Source organism: Falco biarmicus, chromosome 3 (assembly GCF_023638135.1).
Source record: "Falco biarmicus isolate bFalBia1 chromosome 3, bFalBia1.pri, whole genome shotgun sequence".
Lineage (NCBI taxonomy): Eukaryota > Metazoa > Chordata > Aves > Falconiformes > Falconidae > Falco > Falco biarmicus.
In genome coordinates this window covers 51936311-51958351 of record NC_079290.1, presented here as the reverse complement: position 1 = coordinate 51958351, position 22041 = coordinate 51936311, and the positions used below count along the sequence as shown (strand labels likewise).

Sequence of the window (22041 nt, the reverse complement as noted above, 5' to 3'; positions counted from 1 at the left end):
GATTTACACAAACTAAAGATCTGGCCCTGTACTCCTATATGTCCAGATTAACTATCATGAGGGAAGTTTTTTTAACGCTTCAGGATATATAATTTTGAAATACTGAAGGAACTGGAAATAAAGTTCCATGCAAGTGCAAATCTGCAGTCTGCATTACACAAGAAACCATCAGGACCCAGAAATCCTCTTGGTCTGGGGGACTTGCGTTATATACAGAGCCCTTGGATACAAAGGAAATTAGAAATACTGGATTTTAACTTACCCCAGCTACTTCAAACTACTCAATTTTTTTAAAAAAACTCTATATACTAGGAAAATAAGATTTTGCTTCACTTCCCAAACTTCTTCCTTCTACTTAAGTCACAGTGCTGTCTTCCTTGCCCTCAAAGAAAAGCCTCCTGAGCAAAAAAGCAAAGAAATACACAAACACAGAAAGTGTTCATGTCTGTAGTTTAGGACAGCGAGTATGCTTGTGCCTTTTCAGGAAGGGAAGCTGCATGTGCTGCCAGCGAGCTGAACAGAAAGAGAACAAGCCACACCTGATGTGGGGATAAGGATTTTAGTTCTTTTAATTATGTTATGTGACATACATAACCTCACCTCCAAAGCTTGCCTATGACAGCCAAAGTTTTTTATCTGGAAGAATACCTCGCTCAGAGACTAGCTCCACGATGTATTATATTAGTCTCCACTTTTAATAGCTATGATAGACACTCACTGACAGTATTATTGATTCTTAAAATTTGTCCAGGCTGCTATATGCTAAAAAGGCTATAACTTATCTGTAGCTTCCTTATCATACCTGGTCGTTCAGAAAATAAGAAATAAATGCATCTTTATCTTATCGTGTAGATTTTTCCTCTGTGATTTTATGCAAATCAGCTACTGAAGCACAGGAACCTAAATCTTACTTATAAATATCCACCGCATTTCTTTAACCAGACAAATAAATCACAGATATTCTCAAGGCTTTAAATAGCTGGTTAAGCTTCGTGTACCGCTGTCCCCAGAAGCCATTACTACAGATGACTAAATCTGGAGAAAGCTGAACAGCTTCACCATGATTTTTTTTAATAACTACGCTAACTTTAAATAGAACTATTTCCTTAGTGTATTTAGTATTATTTATTAAGTTGCCAGTCTTCACAGGAACAAGTGCATCCTCATATAGAGGAAAATTTGAGTATTTTTGCAATTAATTTTGCAGTGTCAGGTTCCTCCAAGGTGACACTGCACATTTTAGCATACTGCTTCCTATCCTGGAGTACTTCGGAACAATTAAAAATCTTGACTAGGTATTTCTCTTGGTGTGTACTATTATAACTCACAATTGTCACCTCCCATGTTTTTATAACAGCACAACATTCTCTTAAGCAGTGGGTTAAACAAATTGCTGGGACAGATCCTTTCTTTTATACTCTTTCAGAAGACAGAAGTGTCGTTCGTCTGCCTCTTGCTGAGGACACCTGACTGACTTACACTTTAACACAAGAATATTTTTCTATTTACCACCTCAGTCCAGTTACATAGACCTAATTTCCTCTACGAGGTGGAACTGTTCTTGTTGGAACCACATCCAGCTGAATATGAGAACGCTGAAAACCCACTCTTCACGTGCTAGACAATCATTTATCAAATTAGCTGCTAGGAATATCTGCCATTAAATACACTGCTGGACAAATGGCTTTTCTGTAAATTGCAAGACTTAAATGGAAATAGTTATTGCCTCATGCTCTACTCATTAGCAACATGATTTATATCAAATTCCAAAATATGGGTCAGATGTAGATGTGCTGTTACTGATTGCTTAGACACTGTCAACTGTCTCAGCAAAAATCCCTTAAGAATTGTATGCTGTCACTGGGCAGCTACCAATCTTATAATTAACAACTACTGAAAGAATAATATATGTGTCAATGACTTTCAAAATGGTTATAACTATTGCAGATGATATTTTAAAATAACAAAATTATTTTTTAAAATATGTGCTTAAGCACATGCTTCTACATTTTAACAATGGTTAAGCAATCTTTTTCATCAGTGAAGATGTAAAAAGCAGTGGCACTTATTTATAGAAAAATACATTTGTCCATGCTTTGAAATCGCTCTTGTGTATCTTTTCTATTGCACTTATTCCCCTCTGTCCCTTTTTTCCCCATGAGTAGCTTTAGAAGTGAGTGTGTACTGGATACTCATATACTCCAATAAAACTAAATATAAACAACTATCAAAATATGCTACTTTTTCCAAATCAGATGTATTTATTACTGCAAGAATGTTTTATTGTGATATTATGCATCTGTCAGTGTTTCTTTTCCTCCTGCCTTCAGAGAGCAGATGTGCCTAAAACTATTGTTTCAAAAGCCAGATCTCCGATCAAGAAAAAGGGACTAATGAATTGGACCTTTTAAGCTTCTTTCTCCCTTCTATGCCTTTCCCTCTGGAAAACAGACCTTCAGCTAGCTTAGCAGAAAAAACTGCTGTGTTGCCTGAGGAAAAAGATGTGAAAACACAGAAATGCCTATAGCCACTGAACATCATGCATTTTCACCAGTCAGCAAACACACTGGTTTGTGATGAAATGATTATGTGAAGTTATCCAGTAATGTTTCCTGTCCACCACAGGAGATTAATTATGTGGCATACACCTGTCTTGCCTTAATGGCTGTCTCCTGAGCTTTGTGCAAAGGTAGAAAGTAGGATACTGCCCAATATATCTGCAGACATTCCACCCCTATTCCTATGGTGGGAGCAGACTAATACTTGCACATGCCATGTATCCAGTAAGATGACGAGGAAGAGGAAGGGGGAACAGGAACATGGGGATGATCTTAATATAGAATTCAGCCACAATTTCCCAGTGAGAAATTCCTACCTTTGCCACAGCACAGGTCAAACCATTCAACCTCTCCCAATCCCATATTTTGACTTTTTTAAACAGGGCTAACACACTGTCTCAGGTTTCTAACCCTATCACTCTTGCTCTGTGTCTACTCATGCCCCACGCTCCAGCTGTGTTAGAGACAAGCTGATTTGTCTTTTACCTCTTTCTCCACTTTGATGTCATCAGGGTAGCAGTGAGAGCACAGAAATCTGTGCAAGAGTAGACATGTAAAGAAGAGCTGGAGAGAGCAACCACAGCAAAAATCCCCTACACATCATGGCCAGCCATGCTGTGGGTAACCCAGTCAGCACTTTTAAGAATTAGCTACATACTGGATATTCTCAGCTGGGCATTTTTTTTAACCTAGTTTACTGCCAAGAAGCCTCTACTGATCATGCCAATGCCAAGATTTTACAGAAGGTTACAGCTTCACCAGATTTGAGGGTGTGGAAATGAGGCACCCTCCCTACTGTCACATGCCAAAGTGGACAAGAGTGCTTGGCCCTCCTCTCCCTGCCCCAGAGCAGCACAACCATGCTGATCATTGGGGCTCAACAGCATCAGCTCCAGGAGCTTCCCCCAGATACCCCACCATCTTTAGCAGGTCTGCACCACCCAAAGGACCAGGAGGCAAAAGGACCAGGAAGGCTGACTGGCATGTGGGTAAGAGACTTGGCTAAAGCAGGGAACAGCTGGGAGAGTGCAGCCCTTCTGGACCTCTGGAAGGCAGTAGCAGGGAGAGGTGAGCAGTGTGGCAGGGGTCTAGCAGCTACCAACTGGACCATGGGGCCATTTGTCCTGGTCTGCAGGCCCGCCTGTAGGAGAGGAGGCTGAAAGAGAAGTCTGCCAGGGCTCAGGATCTGTTTGTGGTGTGAACATGTTCAGATTCAACAGAAGGACTCACCTGAGCTGGAAGGGGACTGGACGTTTGTGGTGCCTGGGATGCAGTGCTGAGTTGTAGCTGTGGTGGAGGTAGGCTGCAGATCTGTGTAGAGAAATGGAGACACAACAGCTGCTTTGTCTTACCATGACACAAGGGCATGTCCTGCATGGCCAGTCTGCATAGAGTCTGAAACACCCTCTCTTTTCACACACACAAAAGGAAACGACTGACATTTCTACCTAGAAAACCAGGCAACGATGCAGAAGAAACAGCCTCAAATCAACTCCAGGAATTCCAGCAATGGCAGCAGAAACACTCTCCACATCTCTTGGGGAAAACAGACCTCAGAAAATGAAGTGGCTGTGGACAGTAAAGCTCTGACAAGCCCGCCCTGGCTTTAGAGAGTTCTGACAGCTGACAGTCATCAGGAGAGGGCAGACAGCGACCCACTGGACAGAAACATGTTGGGAGACAGGGCAATCCCACTCTGTCAGGAGGGGCTCAGCAGCATGCAGGGACTTCAACAGCTTCTGCCAGCACCAAGAGATTTTGCTCCCAAAAGAGCAGCCTGTCTCCTGTCCTCGCCCTCCTGCTCTCAAGCTGGGCATCCCTCCAGGCTCAGCCCAGGTGTGATGGATTGGAGCCAGCTGAAGCCTTTGTGGCTGACTAGGAGCTGGCAAGCAAATTTTGTTTATACCCACTGGGCTACCCCACCTCTGAGATTCTCTGTTCAGTTCTGTAGCAGGAACTGCATTAGCCTTAAAAAAGAGAACGTGGAAATCCACCATTCTCAAAGAGCATCCCTTTTCTTACACCTACAAGAATCAAGGACAACATCCCCAAAGGCTTCTCCCCAGCCCATGTACAGGCTGACAGAGGCTCTGTCAACCCACAGATTGCTTGGTGATGGGGTGAAGCTTTCCAGCCAAGCTGGCTTGGCCTAAAGGGTTTAAAAGCAAAGGGAAAATAGACCTTGGTGCTGTAAGCCCAAGCCTTTTCTGCTGTTTTTTTCCTGCCTACAATAAAGAAGGAGTCACTGTACAAACTGTTGCATTCTGCTTGCTCATATTGAAAAGTTGCATGAAAGTTTGCCCCATGCAGTTGTGTAAAAAGCTCATTATGGTTTTGTAATTAGCCATGTAGAAGGACAGGCTGAGGAGGGAAGCACTGCAACAGCAGGCACAGAGAAGTCCCTAAGCCAGAGCCACCAAGCAGTTAGGTGAGCAGATACCCAAGTCGGCAGGCTGGGATCGGAGTAAGGATGACTTTTATAGGGGAGGAAATAACCAAATTAAATGAGTTACAGCATACAAATACATGCATCAGTTGGACTAGTAGATAGGAGAGCTAATTGGACACATTATATTACTGTGGGGAAAGGTCCAGAAATAGGTATTCGAGCAGTGAGTTGTTTTGCAACTTCTCCTTTTTTCTGTTTTAGCAGATATACAAAACCACACTGTATTTGTTTATACACACATCCTGACTGAGCTGTACATATATTTTTACACTAGATGAACATTTGTAAATGTTGCAAGAACATTTGATGGGTTACTAAATTGAAAAGGAAATGCATCCTTAAATTACTTCTTAGGTCCCGAGAATAACTTGCAAGCAAATATCCTGTTCTCCAGAGAGGAAACTCATTAACCATTGTAACAGCCTTGCATATGTTTGGAAAAAAGAGTCCTTGAAAGTGTAACAATTGCAAACAACTGTCCTGTGAGGTCTGTCAGGAGGGAAATCATTACCCCTCTCAACTGCAACTCCACGCACTCCTCTTAGTCTACAAATGAAAAAGCAAATATCCATGAGCATATCAGAGAGGACTGACAGATCCCAAAGAACTGGCCTCCGAGTCCTCCCGTTTCTCCTGAAGGGAAACCAGCTAATGGAGCCAGAACACTTTACCCTCAATAGCCAAGAGATAATTAGGTTGGCTACTGCTCGCTTTCATGTCAGTGAAGCTAAGAAATTGATAGACTTGCCTTTCCACAACTTAGCTAATGATCTTCCTAAAGCAGCAGGTGGGTCACAAAGCAGCAGCCAGCTAGATTTTTAGCATCAACAACTGGTTTCCAAGTGCTGGCACACAGACTTTCAGTTCATGGAACTTACGTGCTTTGGATCCTGTAGGATGCCCATGGAGAAGACAGACACCTTTGCAGAACCCTCCAACTATGCATAACCAACTGGGAGATGTGCAATGTTTTACTAGTCTTACAAAGTAAGAGGACAAAAAGACAAGATTTTCCAGTGCAAGTAGGGAAAGGCAAGGAAGAAGAAATATTTGAGCATATGATTCTATGATATGTCAGCATGCAAACTGTAAGCATCCACTGGCCTCTTCACCCCAGCAATGCTACACAGGGAAATGCAGTGCGCTGCACAGTTCCCTGGCTGTGTCAGGGAATCATCTGACAGTTCCTTAATAAACACTGCTTGTCCTTCAAAACCCATTCTGAGCTTTAATTATGAAAAAACACTGGAGCACTCTGTGTTAAAGGTACAAAGAAAATGTTGCTTCTAATCAGAAATCAGCACTAATTTATGATGTTGAATTTGTACCTCATATTTTTAAAAATTGCATGCTGAAGTGACATAGAATACTTTTGCCTAAATCCCACAATTCACAGAGAAATAGGAATTATGAAAATGTATCCTATTACAAGAGGTTTGAAGGGAAGAACAAGTACACAAAACAGTTGTGATTCTTCACAGTTTAAGATTATGTAAAACAGGACAATTCTAATGGCTTCTGCTGACAAATAACACAAGGGGAGTTTAATCTTGGGTGAAAGAGCAAATGTCAACTGTTTGCAGTGGGAACTGGCTCAGATCTTCTCTGGCCACAATGTAAAAGATGATTGTAAAGTCCTTGTGCATTTTCACAAGAAACCAAATTTCCACAGCCTCTTTTACTCTTATGAAAATATTTGGTCAGACATCATATTCAGTACCTCACATATGTTTTTCATGCATATGGAAACAATTGTAATCATCATTCACTCTAAGTCAAACACTTTTGACAATGAAAATATTACCTTTTTAAAGCATTTTGAAAACTTAATGCAAATCGTTCACAGACCTTCGAGGATTTTGGGTGTGGGGTGTGAGGAAGCAGACATGACTGAAGGTCACCGGGACACCACATACCAATAACTACTTGCAGCCCTGATCACATTTTGAAAATTGCTTTGCACATTGAATATAGAGGCTGTAGCTGAACAAATACCATCTTGCCTGAGTCAGCCCATGTACTTGAAGCAGCACTCTCCTCAGCCAGAGAGGGATCAGCCAGGACAAAACCCACAAGGATTTCTCTGTCCTCTGAGACATTCTTAAAATACCATTTTTGCAGGCAAGAGACCTTCAGGTTTCCAAAGTAATCACTTTTCTCTGACAGACAGACAATACCCTTGTTACCAGAATGGGAAAACCTTTTCCTTTGCTCTGAAATTTGTATGAAATCAACACAGGGGACTATCTGAAACAATAGCATTTGCTTACATTTGTTTGTTACAAAAGCTTGCTAATGTAGGAAGGAATGTTGCGTAAATAAATGACACCACTGTTTTTTTTCAGTGGCATACAACCTCATGGTGACACATAGTTACCTGCATCGGTTTTAGTTTATAGAAGGGTATGCTGATTTCTCATTTAACACTTGCTATGCCAGATCCTTATCTGCAGTGAATTAAAGTAGTTAGAGAAAACCTGTGAGAAATCTAGGCTAATTCATTTGTGTTACAAAATATAGAGTTCAGTGTTTTCAAACTCCAGCCATAAAGATACTAATGGCCTCATTTTGTGACCAGTATAGGTGAGGGCAATAATGACAGGGTAGGTCCTCAAAAATGCAAATTGACTGAAGATGTAACCTGGCATTTTTTTACTCAGCTTTGTTAGAGACTTCAGGTTCACTCTCGCCCTATGGTGTATTAGTCCCTTGAAACTGAAAGGAGACTAGCATGCCGTGAGCAAGTATTTTGCTCAGCAGTAGCTGTTTGCGGGATTGTATTCCTGCTCATTATCTGGTAATAGCCTATGGGTATTGAACCCCTTGGACCGGCTTTCTGTACAGCAGGGGGAAACATACACATGTGCACATATACACACAGGCACATTTTGTACGGAAACTCACCACTGCTAGAAGCATCGTTGAGATTTAGCAGCCCACCTCCAAGCCCTCTGTAACTATGGTAACTGTAGGTCCCATTGCCATTGATGTACAACACCTCCTGTGTACTGGAAACGGCCGATGTTGAGTAAGTGACCTGGGCTGGCTCCTGTTTGTACTGCTTGTCAGCTGGAGCAGCCTCATCCTGCAAAAACAAGGAAAGGTTTTGAATTACCGTTTCATTTTACCTTGCACAAGAGAGATCATTTCCATTGTTAAGACTCCACATCTATTGCTTTCAGAAAACTCTAATACGTGTTAAACAAGCACAGATGTGTTTCTGATTGACCAAATAGCAGCTGAATAGAAACAATGGAAAAAAGCAAGAATACAGGTTTCCTAAAAATCTGAGGATATTCATTTATTTGTGCTCCAGAAGCCAACCATACTGTTTCTCAAAGGAGAAGCTGCATCCTCTCACCCTGAAATGCTCACAGTCTTCTGCAAAACCCAACTCTGTCCAGAAACAGCGTGGGAAAGGATAGAAAAAAGCCATTATTTTTTGAGTACAGGAGTGACTCTTCTGAGCCAGAGAATCATATCTTTCTAAATAAGACAAACCAATACAGAATGCACCAACTACTTACTTTGATATATCAGCCTCAGAAATGACAGAAGGAATAGAGGAATGGAATTAAGCATTATTTCCTATGTTTGCAAAGGGCTGAGTGAGTGTCCATCCACACAAGGGCCAAGTGGTAAGGATGCCTCCCTCTACAAATGTGACTTGAAAGCATGTTATCTGTGTATGAGCAGTGACTGTACACCATGAGTTCCCTTCAGTGCTCCCTGTTTGCCTCTTAGATGCTTGCATAATATTTAACAGGATTTAGCACAACGGCCCTCCAATTTTCCTCTAAGGGAGATCATGTCTCAGGTGAAAGTGTATTTTTCCCCACCTGCACTTACCATAGCCACTGCTTAGAGCACCTGACCTACACTCATGATCACAGAACACCCCTGTGGCAACTTTAGTAATGACACAGGTGAAAAAAAGAAAAGCATTAAGAGAAGATTTAATGTGTTTTACTAGTTGGAAACAAGAAAAACTACCAGTGTGTGACTGCTCAGCCTACCACAGGGACCTGAGTGCCAGAATTTCTGATGTAGTCTGCAAATGTATTTGAACTTTATTTCTTTTAACATGTAGATGGGCCTGATTTTGCACTCTTATCTGATGAAAATATATTTCCTTGATTTCAAATAAAATGGATCTACAGAAAATCGGTATGTAAAAAAACAGAGATGAGAATGTCTTTTCAGAGTAGTTAACTGAAAAGTGATCTGTTAGAATTGTCTCCCCTTTGTGTAAGTTTTTGTCCATTTTATGCCTCTCTCTCCTGCACAACCCTTTTACAGTTGCTAAAAATACCGAACTTATTAAGAATACTATAAAATATCTCAAACCTTTTTTACAGTATTTACTTAAAAATCAGAATGTATATACCAGCACAGAGGCATCAAATAGTTCAAATAGTCTCCAGTCTCTGTTTAAAGCAAAAAGGGTTCTGAAGCAGCTTTCCTGTTTGCATCAGGAGCAGTCATTGGTTCCACCTCTCAAATAAGACACTACCAACTTTTTTGAGATGCAGCTATCCCTGTCTTGCAGATATTTATTGGTAAAAGGCTTGGGCACAACTGAGATGACTCAGAAGAAGGTATATATATTATTAACAGAAATTTTAATATTTAATACAGAACACTGAACCATCAGATAATTAATTCCATAAACAATCAGAATGGGGCCTCTTGGGCACTAATATGAGCAGAGGCAAAGCTTTGCATTTTTAAGAGAGTTGGCCAAACTGGTCTCTTATATATTTTCTTAAGTAATAACAGGCTTAAACAAAGGGCCAAAATTGCAATGCATTTCTGCCAGGAATTCAACTTCAATATAATTTACCTTTTATCTCCAAAGGTCATTTCTGTCTCTTATAGAAGAAAACATATTATTTTCTCTGAGAAAATATTCGTAAGCTATACAGCAAAGTTCTATCTTGGCAACAAAGCTTAACCCATCATCCAAATCTTTAGTACTCTCAAGGCTGAGATGTTCTGTATCCTTCTGTCTAAAACTAGATTATACTTCCTGCCATAGACTTGCTCAGACCCTCATTTTATTCTCACAAAGATCAGTAAAGGATCTTCTGCAAATTTATCAAGGACTGGACTGTGTTCAAGATGTACACTGCAAAGGGGATTAACTGCTATAGCTGAGCAGAGTATCTTCAGGGCCTGTTTCCTTATGCTGATTGTCTGGATCCCACAGATTTGCTGTCCCTGAATTTACATGTCCTCCAAAGCCTCTCTAGTCAGTGCACTGAAAACCTAACTGAGTTTCTTGCAAAGCTGATGCCCTGAGCTTCTAGTAGAGCACAGCAAGGGTGCTTGATGCACCTTGGTGCGTACTAGCCCGTGTGTTAGAGCACGAGGCCAAGTGGGAGATCCAAGTTCTGCCTCCTTGTTGCAATACACAGTGAAAGGGTGGAAAATTTGGGATGCAAGGTCTTTGCTAGCTGTGGTGAGGAGGGGACCTGAACTCAGAGCTGCCATCTCCTAGCAACCAGGCTCAAAGCAAAACTGTGGTGGGAGTTGTAGCTGAAGCTGTGCCACTGTGTGGAAAGAAATGTACAATTCATAGTTAGAGAGACACATAGCTACAGAGATAGCAAACAAAAAGGGAGCGTGACTCAGTTCCCTTTCAGAGAAGTGCTGTCCTGGGAGGCTTCCAGCCCTGCTCCCTTCCAGCTACTCTCTAACACAAAACTCACAAGCTGCTCTGAGGTCGGGAATCCAAGGCTGGGGCTGTGCTGCCAGGGGTGTCTTTGGATCAAACTAATCGCAGCCCTGTGCAACACTGTGGCATGCCATAGGCTGGGGCTGGACTTGTAGCCCAGGTGTCCTGCTAGGGAAGGCACTTCTTGGAGGGGTGAAAGGGGTTGAGGAGGATGCTGAGCCCAGGAGTCCTGATTCTGTGTATGAGTTCCAGTCTCTTGGCCACCATACAAAAGGTGGCTTCCTCTAAATATTACATCTATTTTTAAAGAGCAGACCGATCACTTGTACCTAAATAATGAATAAGTTGCCATACATTTCAGACCTAAAATGTAGGTCTCATCCAAGTGCTTAGCTTGGTGCTTCAGGATGACTAAATGCAGAAGCAGGGCAGGACTTCTGGCAAGCATTTTCTGAGCAGGCTCAGGTGTCAGCCCTACTGTAGGATTATGAACCATTAGCCTGGTCCCAAGGAGTTAAGGTGTTACCTCTCATATATTCCCCTGGGATTTAAGCATTTTTCAGGAATGTTTTGTGCTTCAAAAGACAAAACTCTGTCCTTTTTCTCTGCAGACACACCAAGGATAAAGAAGCCAGGCTCTCTTTTTTCTTGAGGAGAGAGAACATTAATATATTCACTTTTGTACACCTGAGATTTATTCTGCATAGATTTACTCTCTTCTTTCCTTTCATCTTAATTGCCTTTGCTTTTAAACTAATGTAGAAATAAAACAAACATAGCGGTGTTCCAGAACTCAGATATTTTAATATTGTTAGTCATTTAGCACTTCTTGTTTCTCCCTGTATTATGTTTACACAGGAAAGACTTAATAATTTATTTAAAATGTTATTGAAAATGATTTTAATTTCATAATAATCAGTAACAATTAACTAACCATTTATTAATATGTCTGACCTAACTACCTGGAACACACACTGTTGTAATTAATTAAAAAATTATAAAACTTGAAAGGTATTAACTAAACATTTTAAAACTATTTATAACTTACCTTTAGTAAGAAGTACAAACAAGATGCAGATAATATATTTGTCCATCTAGAATTTGACTTATACCACCTTCATTTTGTATATGGCAATGGAAATAAGTCATCCTTCTAACAACATTTATCTTCTGAATTTATTTTGGAGAAGTAATTTAAGTCTTGAGCATATAATCTTGAAAATGATCGAAATCATAGAAATGCAAAAATATCTTTTCGGGACAAAAGCATGCTAAAAAGACAAAGTTATCTGTTCACTGGAAAAAGTGGAAGCATGAAGTACATACTGTGATCCTCAACTTCGTATATACCAGAGTATCTACGTTTCAGTTTTATGGCCAGGTCTGTATGAGGAGAACACAATATTGTCCTTAAAAGAGCAGATAGATGCAATTTCTTTGATTTTTAATCAAAGCAATTAAGTAACTCTCTAAGGACACAACAGACCAAGAAATTATTTCATGAACTACTGCATAACCTGTACATTGAAGAAACCCTGCTCTGCTCTCACTGTTATTCTGAGCAGCTAACGAATAGTTTAAAAGGAAATACCATCCACAGTAACACAGATGCTAGTGCAGAATGTCATGATTGTGGTACAAAGAGCCAGGCTCACCAGCAGCACCCCAGCCTCCTGTTCCCCATGCCAGCAGAGGCACAGCATACACATTTGTTTTCAAAAAGTCTATCCTTTGTGGAAGCAAGTCTAACAATGCCATTGCTCCTTTATTTCCCCTGTCTCCTTCACCAACACCAAAATAATACAAAAAGAAGTAATAGCTTGTTAAAATAAAAAGCCTGGCAAATCTGGGCTGCATTGAGTTTTGATCCTATATATACGCATGTCAGAAATTCTGTGTATTCCCATTAAGAGAGAGCAGTGCTATTGCCTTGGCTCCACTGTCAGCAACAAGCATTGTTAACATGTAAATATAAATCCCAAAAGGGAGCGTGCATGCAAACCAACTCACATGGACAATGCGAGCTGACCATAAAGCTAACAAAACTCCTGCAACAAGAATATAAATGGTAATGTTCCAAAAATGGCAAAGATAGCAACATGCATTTAACTAATGCTTTAATGAAGTACTAGACTGACAAATTAACAATTCTGAGACTGACAGCTTTTAACTGACCCTACATCAAGGTGATGTTTCCCACACTCAATTAGAAAAGAGATAAAAAGGCAAACACATTTTTATCTCATGTTTCTTGATACTGTCTTTTTTAATATGTTAAACTGAAAGATGTGGATTTTTTTGTTCTTGTCAATAAACACTTCTCATAGAATACCACTTTGAGGTTAGGAAAACTCAAATGTAAATTAGTCTTCAAACAAATAGGCAAGCCAGGGACCCAATATTTGCATATGGTCCTCTATTTTTTTTCAGCATAGGAAGAAAAATTCATTCAGATGAAAAATTTAAAACCTGCATTCACGTGTTTTAAATTTGGTTTTAGCCTCAATAGCTTGTAGTATGGCTTTAGAAGAAAGGAAATGATGTTTCATATATTTTTATCATTTGGAACTCACCAATTTATTTCTATGATTTTTGAATCAAAACTAAAATAAATAGAAACACTTGATAAAACCATGTAGCACTTTCCAAAGCGTACACAATTAATCTTCACAACACTTCTGTTAGATAGAACTTTTATCACTGCTTTTCAGATGGTGAGATTCTGGCAACAAAGGCAACCTTAAGCTAGCATTACCTAATATGTAAAGCACTTGAGTTCTGCAACCACAATAAAATAATGGGTTCCTTTTGTCTAACTTTATTTTTAAAATAATGGGAAGAAACTCATAAGTTTCATCACAGAGCATTCTGCTGAATCTGCAGGGGTTGTGGGGCTGAGAGCTCTCTGCCCATCTCAGCTCTTGCGCAGAGAAGCAGCTGCCAGGGTAAGCAGCCATCATTGTCTGCATGGAGCAAGCTGTTTAAAGCAAGATGAGCCACAGGATTCCTGGCTGCCATTGCAGGGCCCGGAGATCACTGACATTACCCTGCCCATGACCTGATCATGTATACCTTGTTCTCTGTGTCTTCAAACTTATTTCACACTGTCTCTTCAAAATCCCTGACTCCTTATCCCATCCTCCTTGCTTCTCCAGTTTCACCTTCCACCCTCCATCTCAGTTTGTCATCTTGCCTAGCAAATTCCTGTCCCTCCTTTACAAACAAGTCTCTTGATGCCTGAGAGCTGAGCAGCTTCCACAACTCAAGCCCATTCATTTCCTAGTTTGTATTTAATCAGTGTCACATCCACTGATGGTCCCATCTGAGATTTCCTCTCCCTCCTCAGACTCCTAATCCCAAAATCCTGTCCCACAGGGAGCAAAGCCAGGTTCCACTATCAGCCAGGGTAGCTCCTGTTTTCAACACACATTATTTTTCTGCTAGTAATATCTGATCCTCTTCCACCACTAGTTCTTTAATTCACCTAACCATTTTCCTTCACATAGCCAGCCTCAGATACTCACTTCCTCACCCAACCCCATCTCATAATCTCACTTTCCCTTCATCCCTTGTTATGTCTGCTCCTGCCATGGTTCACAGCCCCAACACTCCTCCCCTCCATTCTGCACTGAGATCCTAGTCACACTCACTGAAATTTGAATAACCTGAGAATTTAGCAACTAAAATGTTTTGACTGTGTAAGCATGTGCATCCAGTGTCACATCCTTGGCATAAATGACACCACTATATTGTCAAGACCAAACACAGAGCCACTTTTTTTTTTTTTTTTTTTTTTTTAATAGTAAATACATTTAAGACTTGAACTGCCCTTACAGGACAATATTTTCCTCATTCTTGAAAATGGCTGAAGTTTTCTCTGAAAGAGTTCAGCAAACGGAAGACATACAGAACAGTACATGTAATCCCTGGGGGCTGAAGGTCATGAAATTATCACCAAACTGCATACCTAGCATTATAAAGGCAAGTGTCAGGTAATCTTAATAAGTGATGATACTACTAACTGCTGGGATGACACACATTGTTCTGACAGAACTCTGAATCTTTTATTAGCTTTAATTACATTAAATTAATTCTCTAGTGTTTGACCCAGCTTTTAATTTTATGACCAATATCCTGGAAGCCTAGACAGCTAAACATTATTTTGGCACATCACAGTAGGCTTAATTTTCCTTTAACACTGCAAAAAGGCTGTTGACTCAGTGTGCTTAGCAATGGTGGAAATGGTATTTCTGCAAATGATGGGTGTGAGTTTTCCTTTTAGTTTGGGTTTCCATTGCACATTCTTTCTCCCCTCTCCAGTTGCTGAGGTTTGTGTTGGGATACTGCTCACTAAATAAAACCTGTTCAAGGCTAGGAAGGCCTGAATGAAATGAAACAGACCTACATAATTCACTGAGTTTGAAATCCAAATGAAGCTTCAGAGTAGTCCTTTGCATTGGCCGACCTTAATATTTACATACTGGACATTTATAGTCCTTTAAAAGGACGACGTCTTTTAATATTGTAGGAGGTGCTCTTACAGCTGTGATCTAAGCATGGAGGCAAGGTAAGGTTTGTAGAAAAAAAGTAATACAATACTTTCTCCTAGACCAGGAGAAGAACTTGTGTGCTCAAGGGCTGATCTAGTAAAAGTTACTCCCTCCCCTAAAAAGCCTTATTTCTTTTACAACACAATGAGCAAAAGCCAGATCTTCAGTTGAAGCCCCCAGAGTTTCAGTACTCACAATGAGAAAAGCCAAGCATTTGCTACAGGTTCCCTGATGAAATTGTGCACAGAAAAGTTAATTCATGTGACTTGTTTGCCATGCTGAATTGTGCTTTCATACCTCAAAGCTATTTTGAATAAAGTTCTACAAATTTTTCCATCCCTATATTATTAATCCAAAATTAACATCTACCTGAGATTTCAGCTCATCACACAAGGCACAGAGCTGAAACCTAAAAACTGAATTGCTACAATCTTTACAATCTGTTTAGGAAAATACTTGAAACATACCACAGACATATTTTATCTGAGTGGTAAAGTTATTCTTTGATAACTTTCCAAGACCAATATATATTTTATATCTATATCTATTTTGATATACATATCTACTTTTATATATATCTATACCTGGGCATTTCCTCCATCTCTCAGGCTAGCCACAGTATTCTTTAAAATGATGCCTCCGTTGACAGTCCCACAACCTGTTGTCCAAAATCACCAAGATGAAAAGATGTAAAAAATAATTGCACCCCTGGACAGATTCCTTCCCCTTTAAGTTTAGTTGTCCTTCATAAACAGCATTCCAGGTCTTTGTCGGAGAATAAGGCACTAGAATTATGGATGAGGCCTATGCACAACCAGCAGAAAGACCCCTGAGGTTTTTCCCAGAAGTACTAAGAGTGAATATGAGCAAGCTGACTAAAATAAAACACAAAATCAAGTTCAAATAACATCACAGAACTCATGCCAGTTATTCTTTAGATTGTTTTGATAATTCAGGGGTGGACTTAGCAGTGAAATCAAGACGCCATAACTGCTGTCCTCAAGCACGTACACTATTTCTCCTCTTGTAAGGTATAGCTGGAGGACTGCACAGCTTTCTGTTTCCCACCCTCTGTCATCTGACCTAGACCATGTTTTCCTCTACCCCTTTCTGCATTATTTTCTTCACTTTTACTTACTTAAATCAAGTACATAAAAAAATGAGAAAGCCTGTTCTTGTGTGACATACTACTCAATTTGTAGCTCAGTTGGAGCTGGGTATTCCAGCTAAGCTGAACATTTATGTTTTATCTGTGAGTCTATCATCTCATCATTACATAGACTTCAGTCTCAGCACAGTTTTCTGACTCCTGTACAGAGAAGCAGCTGCCAGGGTAAGCGGCTGCACAGAGCACGGTGTTTAAAGGAAGATGAGCCATGGGATTCTTGGTTCCCATTGCAGGGTCTAGAAGGTGTCCACTTCTTAAACATGCGGAGATTGCTGCCATTCCCTGCCCTGTGACCCAGTAGTGCATACCGTGTACCACTCTCTCCTTGCTTCTGTCTATCATCTCATCATTACATGGAGAGCGCACTGGTCTCAGCAGAGAATTTTCTGGCATTGATGTAACATTATATAAAAAAGTGCTCCTAGCATGCAGATGCAACTGTATTGAACATGTTACTGCCAGAAATCTAGGTATCAATGATGATCTTGCTGTGCAGTCCCGTATCAAAATGGTTTTCATATTTTAGACAAAAAATGATAAAAACAGTTTTTTAGATGGTGAGGAAATACTGATATACTCTAATTGAACTAAATCAGGTGTAATACAGAGCCCAGTTAGGCATCTAAACTCCCTGTAATGTCAACGGTAATGTGGGAACTTGAAGAATGTCTATCAAAATGTTAAGTTAGCTACTAAAAGTTTGAGGACTTACCAAACTGTCCTCCTGACACAGGGTATACAGCCAAGAAAAGAAAGCATCATCAGTTTCAGATTAGAAGGGCAGAAGGTTCCTTTTGCTTTCAGGTTCTTAACATTGAAATGAACTGCCAGCATCAGTGCTGTCATCAGGCATCAAAAATGACATGAGCTAGTGTTCAACAAGAAATGAAAGTATGAGGCTGACACAGAAAAAGAAGATCAAAATAAAAAGGTGCTGCTGTGTAGGAGAGAAATGAACCTCAGACTTTTGCATTTCTGATAAAATGACACATCATTTATAGACTGGAATGGGTATGTTAACCTTAAATAAAAGGTTAGCGTTTTCACATTGCAGTATTTGAGTCTTTTTTTTTTTTTTTTTCACTGCTGCCACGTCACCTGCAGAACAGAAAATGTTTCTGGAAGAGGTACTTGTATGGCTGTTGCAAGGAGCTGTCAGAGAATCACTTTTGTTGGAGCAATAGCAAAGCAGAGGGATCATTTTTCATAGCCTGTCAACTTTAGCCAGTTTATTATCCACTGTGATAGCAGAAAAGCAACATGAGCGTTCAGAGGTCACCAGTGCTGCTGGTCAAGCATGGACACATGGATGAGTGAGTCCTACAGTTTAGATAACTGTGATGCAAAGTCACTGGGGAAAGAGAAACTGGGTTCTTCTAAAGGACCATGTCTCTCTCTGTCCAAATGGAAAAGGAGAGCATTTATCTTTTTCAGTGGTTTTTGAGAGAAACTTACTGTTCTCTACTGAAGGTGATTTTTTATTTTTAGATTTGGAAGGTTTGATTTTTAGATAGATGATTTTTTAATGTGCTTTCCCTGGTTTGCTTTTTTCCATCAGAAACAAAGGAATGTTAAAATGTATAAATCAACGTAAGCAATCACATTTGAGGTGGACTAATGATGGGAAGTGTCCTGCCAATTAACTTTATAGCTCCTGCTGTTCCTGTATTAGGTTACAGTTGTCATCCTTCATAAGCTATTTCATTAGTTATATTGGACATGGTCACGCTCTTTATTTTTCTAGAGAACTTTAACATATGAAAAAAAATTAGTTAGCTAACAGTTTCACCACTACTAATTGAAAGTTGTCTCAACATGCAAGACAGGTGCATAGCGTAAGACTGCATAGCACACTGCAGTGTATGCACAGCAATGACTTCCTCAGTGCAACTTTAAATAATGTGTTCAGTGGTGGCCAGAAGCAGATTACAAACAGCTACAGGGATGTAAGAGGCAGAACTGGACCTGGTTTGAATACATGAATTGTGCCAATGCCTTTGATTTTTGGCAAAACTCCTATGTGCTCATGGTGTATTTCACAAAATACATGTGACATTTCCCATGGAGAAAGCAGTACAAATTCAGACGGGGACAAAGGTGCCATGCAAAGGGCAGAAGAGTCTTTAGGGCCATCATTTTCTGCTTGGCAGAGGAACACCAGAGGAGAGAAGGCAGGTGGAACTTGCACTCCTCCCCATTGTACCAGCAAAGAGAAGAGGTTTGTTAGGGCCCACACCTCATACAGAATTTCTTCTTTCGGGGATAAGCAGATTTTTACTCTGACCTAAAGAACAGCAGAGAATGGACCTTGCCTCAGGCCTTATGGTGTTATTGATTTAGGCCTTGTTTCAGCAACCAACCTTGAGAATCCCCACCTCCTCCACTGCACTTAACCACCCACTCTCAGCCCACATTATCCTTCAAAGGAAAGCCAGTTTCCCCTGGAAGACCACATCACCAACTCCTTCAGCCTGCCACAGAGGATGGGACCACAGAGAATATGCAAGGATTCTTTCCTTCCCTGTGCCACCTTCATTGATCTCTCAGCCCAAGATATCTCAAGGCACAGGACCATGGGAGCAGGCTCAGCAAGCCTGCTAGAGAGCTCATTTGGTACATGCCTGAATCCAAAAATGAAGCACTGCACAATGAACTCCAGGGCCCAGGATGCCCCTGCTGAAATTAAATTAGCTGAAAATCTGGGGCGGGGTGGGTGTGTGTGTGCGTGCGTGTGTGGAAGGTAAAACTTCAGTGGAAATGAAGTACAGGTTATGTCACGTTTATTCTTATGTTGCTGCACAACCCCTCTAGTCCTTTCCAAGCCAATTTCTTTGCAGAGGCTAGTATCTTGCTGAAGAACATGGCTACTGATCATTTTTGCTGCTTCCTCATTGACAGGCACTACGAATGGAGGAGTTTGAATATCTGACCTTTCTTCCAAACAGAAAAAACATAAACTACAAGAAAACAACGTCCTTTTTTCCCATCCCAAGAGCAGTTTTGCCTGCAGGTAATGGCACTGAATGAATCAATGTATTACTGAAACTGATGCATGATGACAAAGGCATAGCAGTACTTACTACTGAACCAAAAGGATGCAAAGCGAGAGAAATTCCTCCTTCGCAGTATATTCTTCTCATTCAGAACAGACCTTGCTATGCCTTAGACAGCTCCACTTCTATGATCACAATAAAGCATTTTTCTCTGCTTTTTTCATACTTGCGTGTACTGTCCTCAGGAAATTATCTCAGTGAGCCACTCCTACAGGGAGAGACATTCCTGTTCCCCCTTGCCAACATGCCATTTTTTAGTGACTATGATGGGCAAGACTTTCAGCTGGGAGAGATCAGCATTACTCCATTCAGTGCAGGAGGACTGTTGCACCAGAACACCAACAGAGAAAATTTTTAAAGTCATGAATCAAATGTTTAGGGAGCATGCAGGGGAAAGTGTGTGGGAGTACTGGAGCAATGCTTGTGCCAGCTTTGCAGATTTATTACTACAATATCATCACGGTCAACATAATTAAACCTCCCACTATAGGTCTCTTCGTCTATTGCATTACAACTGGTATCACTCCCACCACTGACAGCATATTTTCTTGACACAAAACAGCTTTCCATACACCTGCTAGCTCTGGGGTATGGAGATGCAACTAATGAAAAAGTCTATTGGAAAACTGGAGTATGACTTGAACTTTTGAGCGCTTCTTCCTATTTCTCTTCTGCCCCACACTTTCTTTTAATATTACCTATACTGGAGTGTGTGGCAGGGGGAATGGACCAAAGCACTTTATATTAGATTCTAAATGAAATTATTCTTCATTTAAAATGAGAGATGACAGCCTAGACATGAAGCATTTGAGGTCAATGCTGAATTAACTTCTTAGTTTCACCTAATTAAAAATGTCTGTGTTCTGCTTTGAAAAGGAAAAAATTAAGCACACTGGACATTCCAGCATTTTACCGTATTTACAGTATGGTATCCCTTTCACAGGTCAATTCTAGCAGGAGTTACAGATAGCTGTCTTCTAAAAAACCCAGTTTTCTCATCTCTTAGAGCAGGGGTCCTCAAACTACGGCCCGCGGGCCGGATACGGCCCCCCCAGGGTCCTCAATCCGGCCCCTGGTATTTACAGACCCCCCTGCCCCCCTCGCTGGGGGTTGGGGGGAAACCAAGCAGCCGCAGATGGCTGCCTGCCACTGCATCCGCGCGCCGGCCCCCTGGTTAAAAAGTGTGAGGACCCCTGGCTTAGAGAGTGAGCAATTACTATTTTGCATGCACTTAATGACTGGCTCTTGTTTTCAACACTAGGTTCAGATATTTTAAAGAAATTTTACCCTGTGTTTGATACATTTGATCGCTAATTATTTTATTTCAAATCTGCATTAAAGTTTGAACTGTGAAAACCAAAATTCTTTCTATCAATTCAATGCAGGATGTCTGGTTTTGAACATTGCCTCAGGTACAACTTGACTTTTACAGTTTAAAAATAAATATTTAAAAACTGTTTCTAAAATAAAAGGTATTTAAAAAAAACCAAACAAACAACAAACCTGACCTCCCCACCCTGTCTCAAACTATTTAGTAGAAAGAAAATGTTTTGCTACTGAGGAAGACCTGCTCTAAATTTTTGACAGAACTTGGTGCACATCCTGCAACTTTAACTATCATGAGGGTTCTGTATTCGAAAAGATTCATTAGATAACAAGTGATGCTTTGGGGTATGGCCTTTTGATTCTACAATCCTCAAACCAGAATAGCATAACCCACTGGAAGAAACAAAGAAATGAACTTTGACTGGCCTTTGGAGGATGCACTTTCAGATTTGCTCCATTAATGGAGACAGTAAAACTGAAGCTTAATATGAAATACCATGAGTAATAACCATGAAATTTGTGCACTGCAGTACAAATCTGTTCCCCAAATATTCTCATTTCAGGGGAGGATTCTTCTGGCATGATGCCTGGGCTGTTGGCCACAGCCTGCTTGGCTGCCTTGCCCTGTGCCTAGCCTCTTTAGCAGCTGGTGCTGCTCCCAGGCAATGCACTCAGCTCCTGCTCCCACAGCTTATTATAGATTGTTGGGGGTTTTTTTCTTAGAAAAATATGTTTCTAAATTTAGCTTAGGGACATCAAGCCAGTTGTTGAATCGCAAGCATGTTCATGCTACCAAACATAAGCAGTCTGTGCGTACATTTCTACATATATTTTCTGCATGGAGTATTGCACTGTTCTAACCAAGGAATAGATCTGAACCCATTGTGCAACTGTTGCTTTGAATTTTGTAGTATTTTATGGTTGGTCAAAGTCTTCTAAATCTAGTAGTTCATTAACCAAAATCAAAATACCCCACTCTTGAAAAATAAGAGTATGCACATGCACACTGGATTTGCATTGATTTCATTAAACTGGCCCAATCCTGGCATGATAACAGGGATTTACTCACCAGAAATATTACTCCCTGCCTGTGTTGCAGGCAGGAGGGTGTGTGCAATGAAGTCAGTAGCTAAACACAGGAAAGGAAAGACAAAATCAAGCTTTTAACATACTTGTCTCTATGCTAGAAACATCTGACAGGCAAGAAAATGTTTCACATTTAGTATCTTCCTGCATATGAAAGGGAGGGATAAGTAAAAA

At 40.5% G+C, this 22041-nt stretch overlaps 1 protein-coding gene across 4 annotated transcripts in view; it reads right to left on the bottom strand.

Moving 5' to 3' along the window:
* The window catches only part of NOL4 (nucleolar protein 4), a 201352-nt gene that overhangs the window by 6762 nt on the left and 172549 nt on the right, over window positions 1–22041 (bottom strand). For all 4 annotated transcript variants that reach the window (XM_056333150.1, XM_056333152.1, XM_056333151.1 and 1 more), the window contains 2 exons: window positions 7912–8092; window positions 3789–3869 (listed from right to left, as the gene is read on the bottom strand). In XM_056333150.1, coding sequence (XP_056189125.1) covers window positions 3789–3869; window positions 7912–8092 — 262 coding nt within the window. The remainder of the gene's footprint in view (window positions 1–3788; window positions 3870–7911; window positions 8093–22041) is intronic.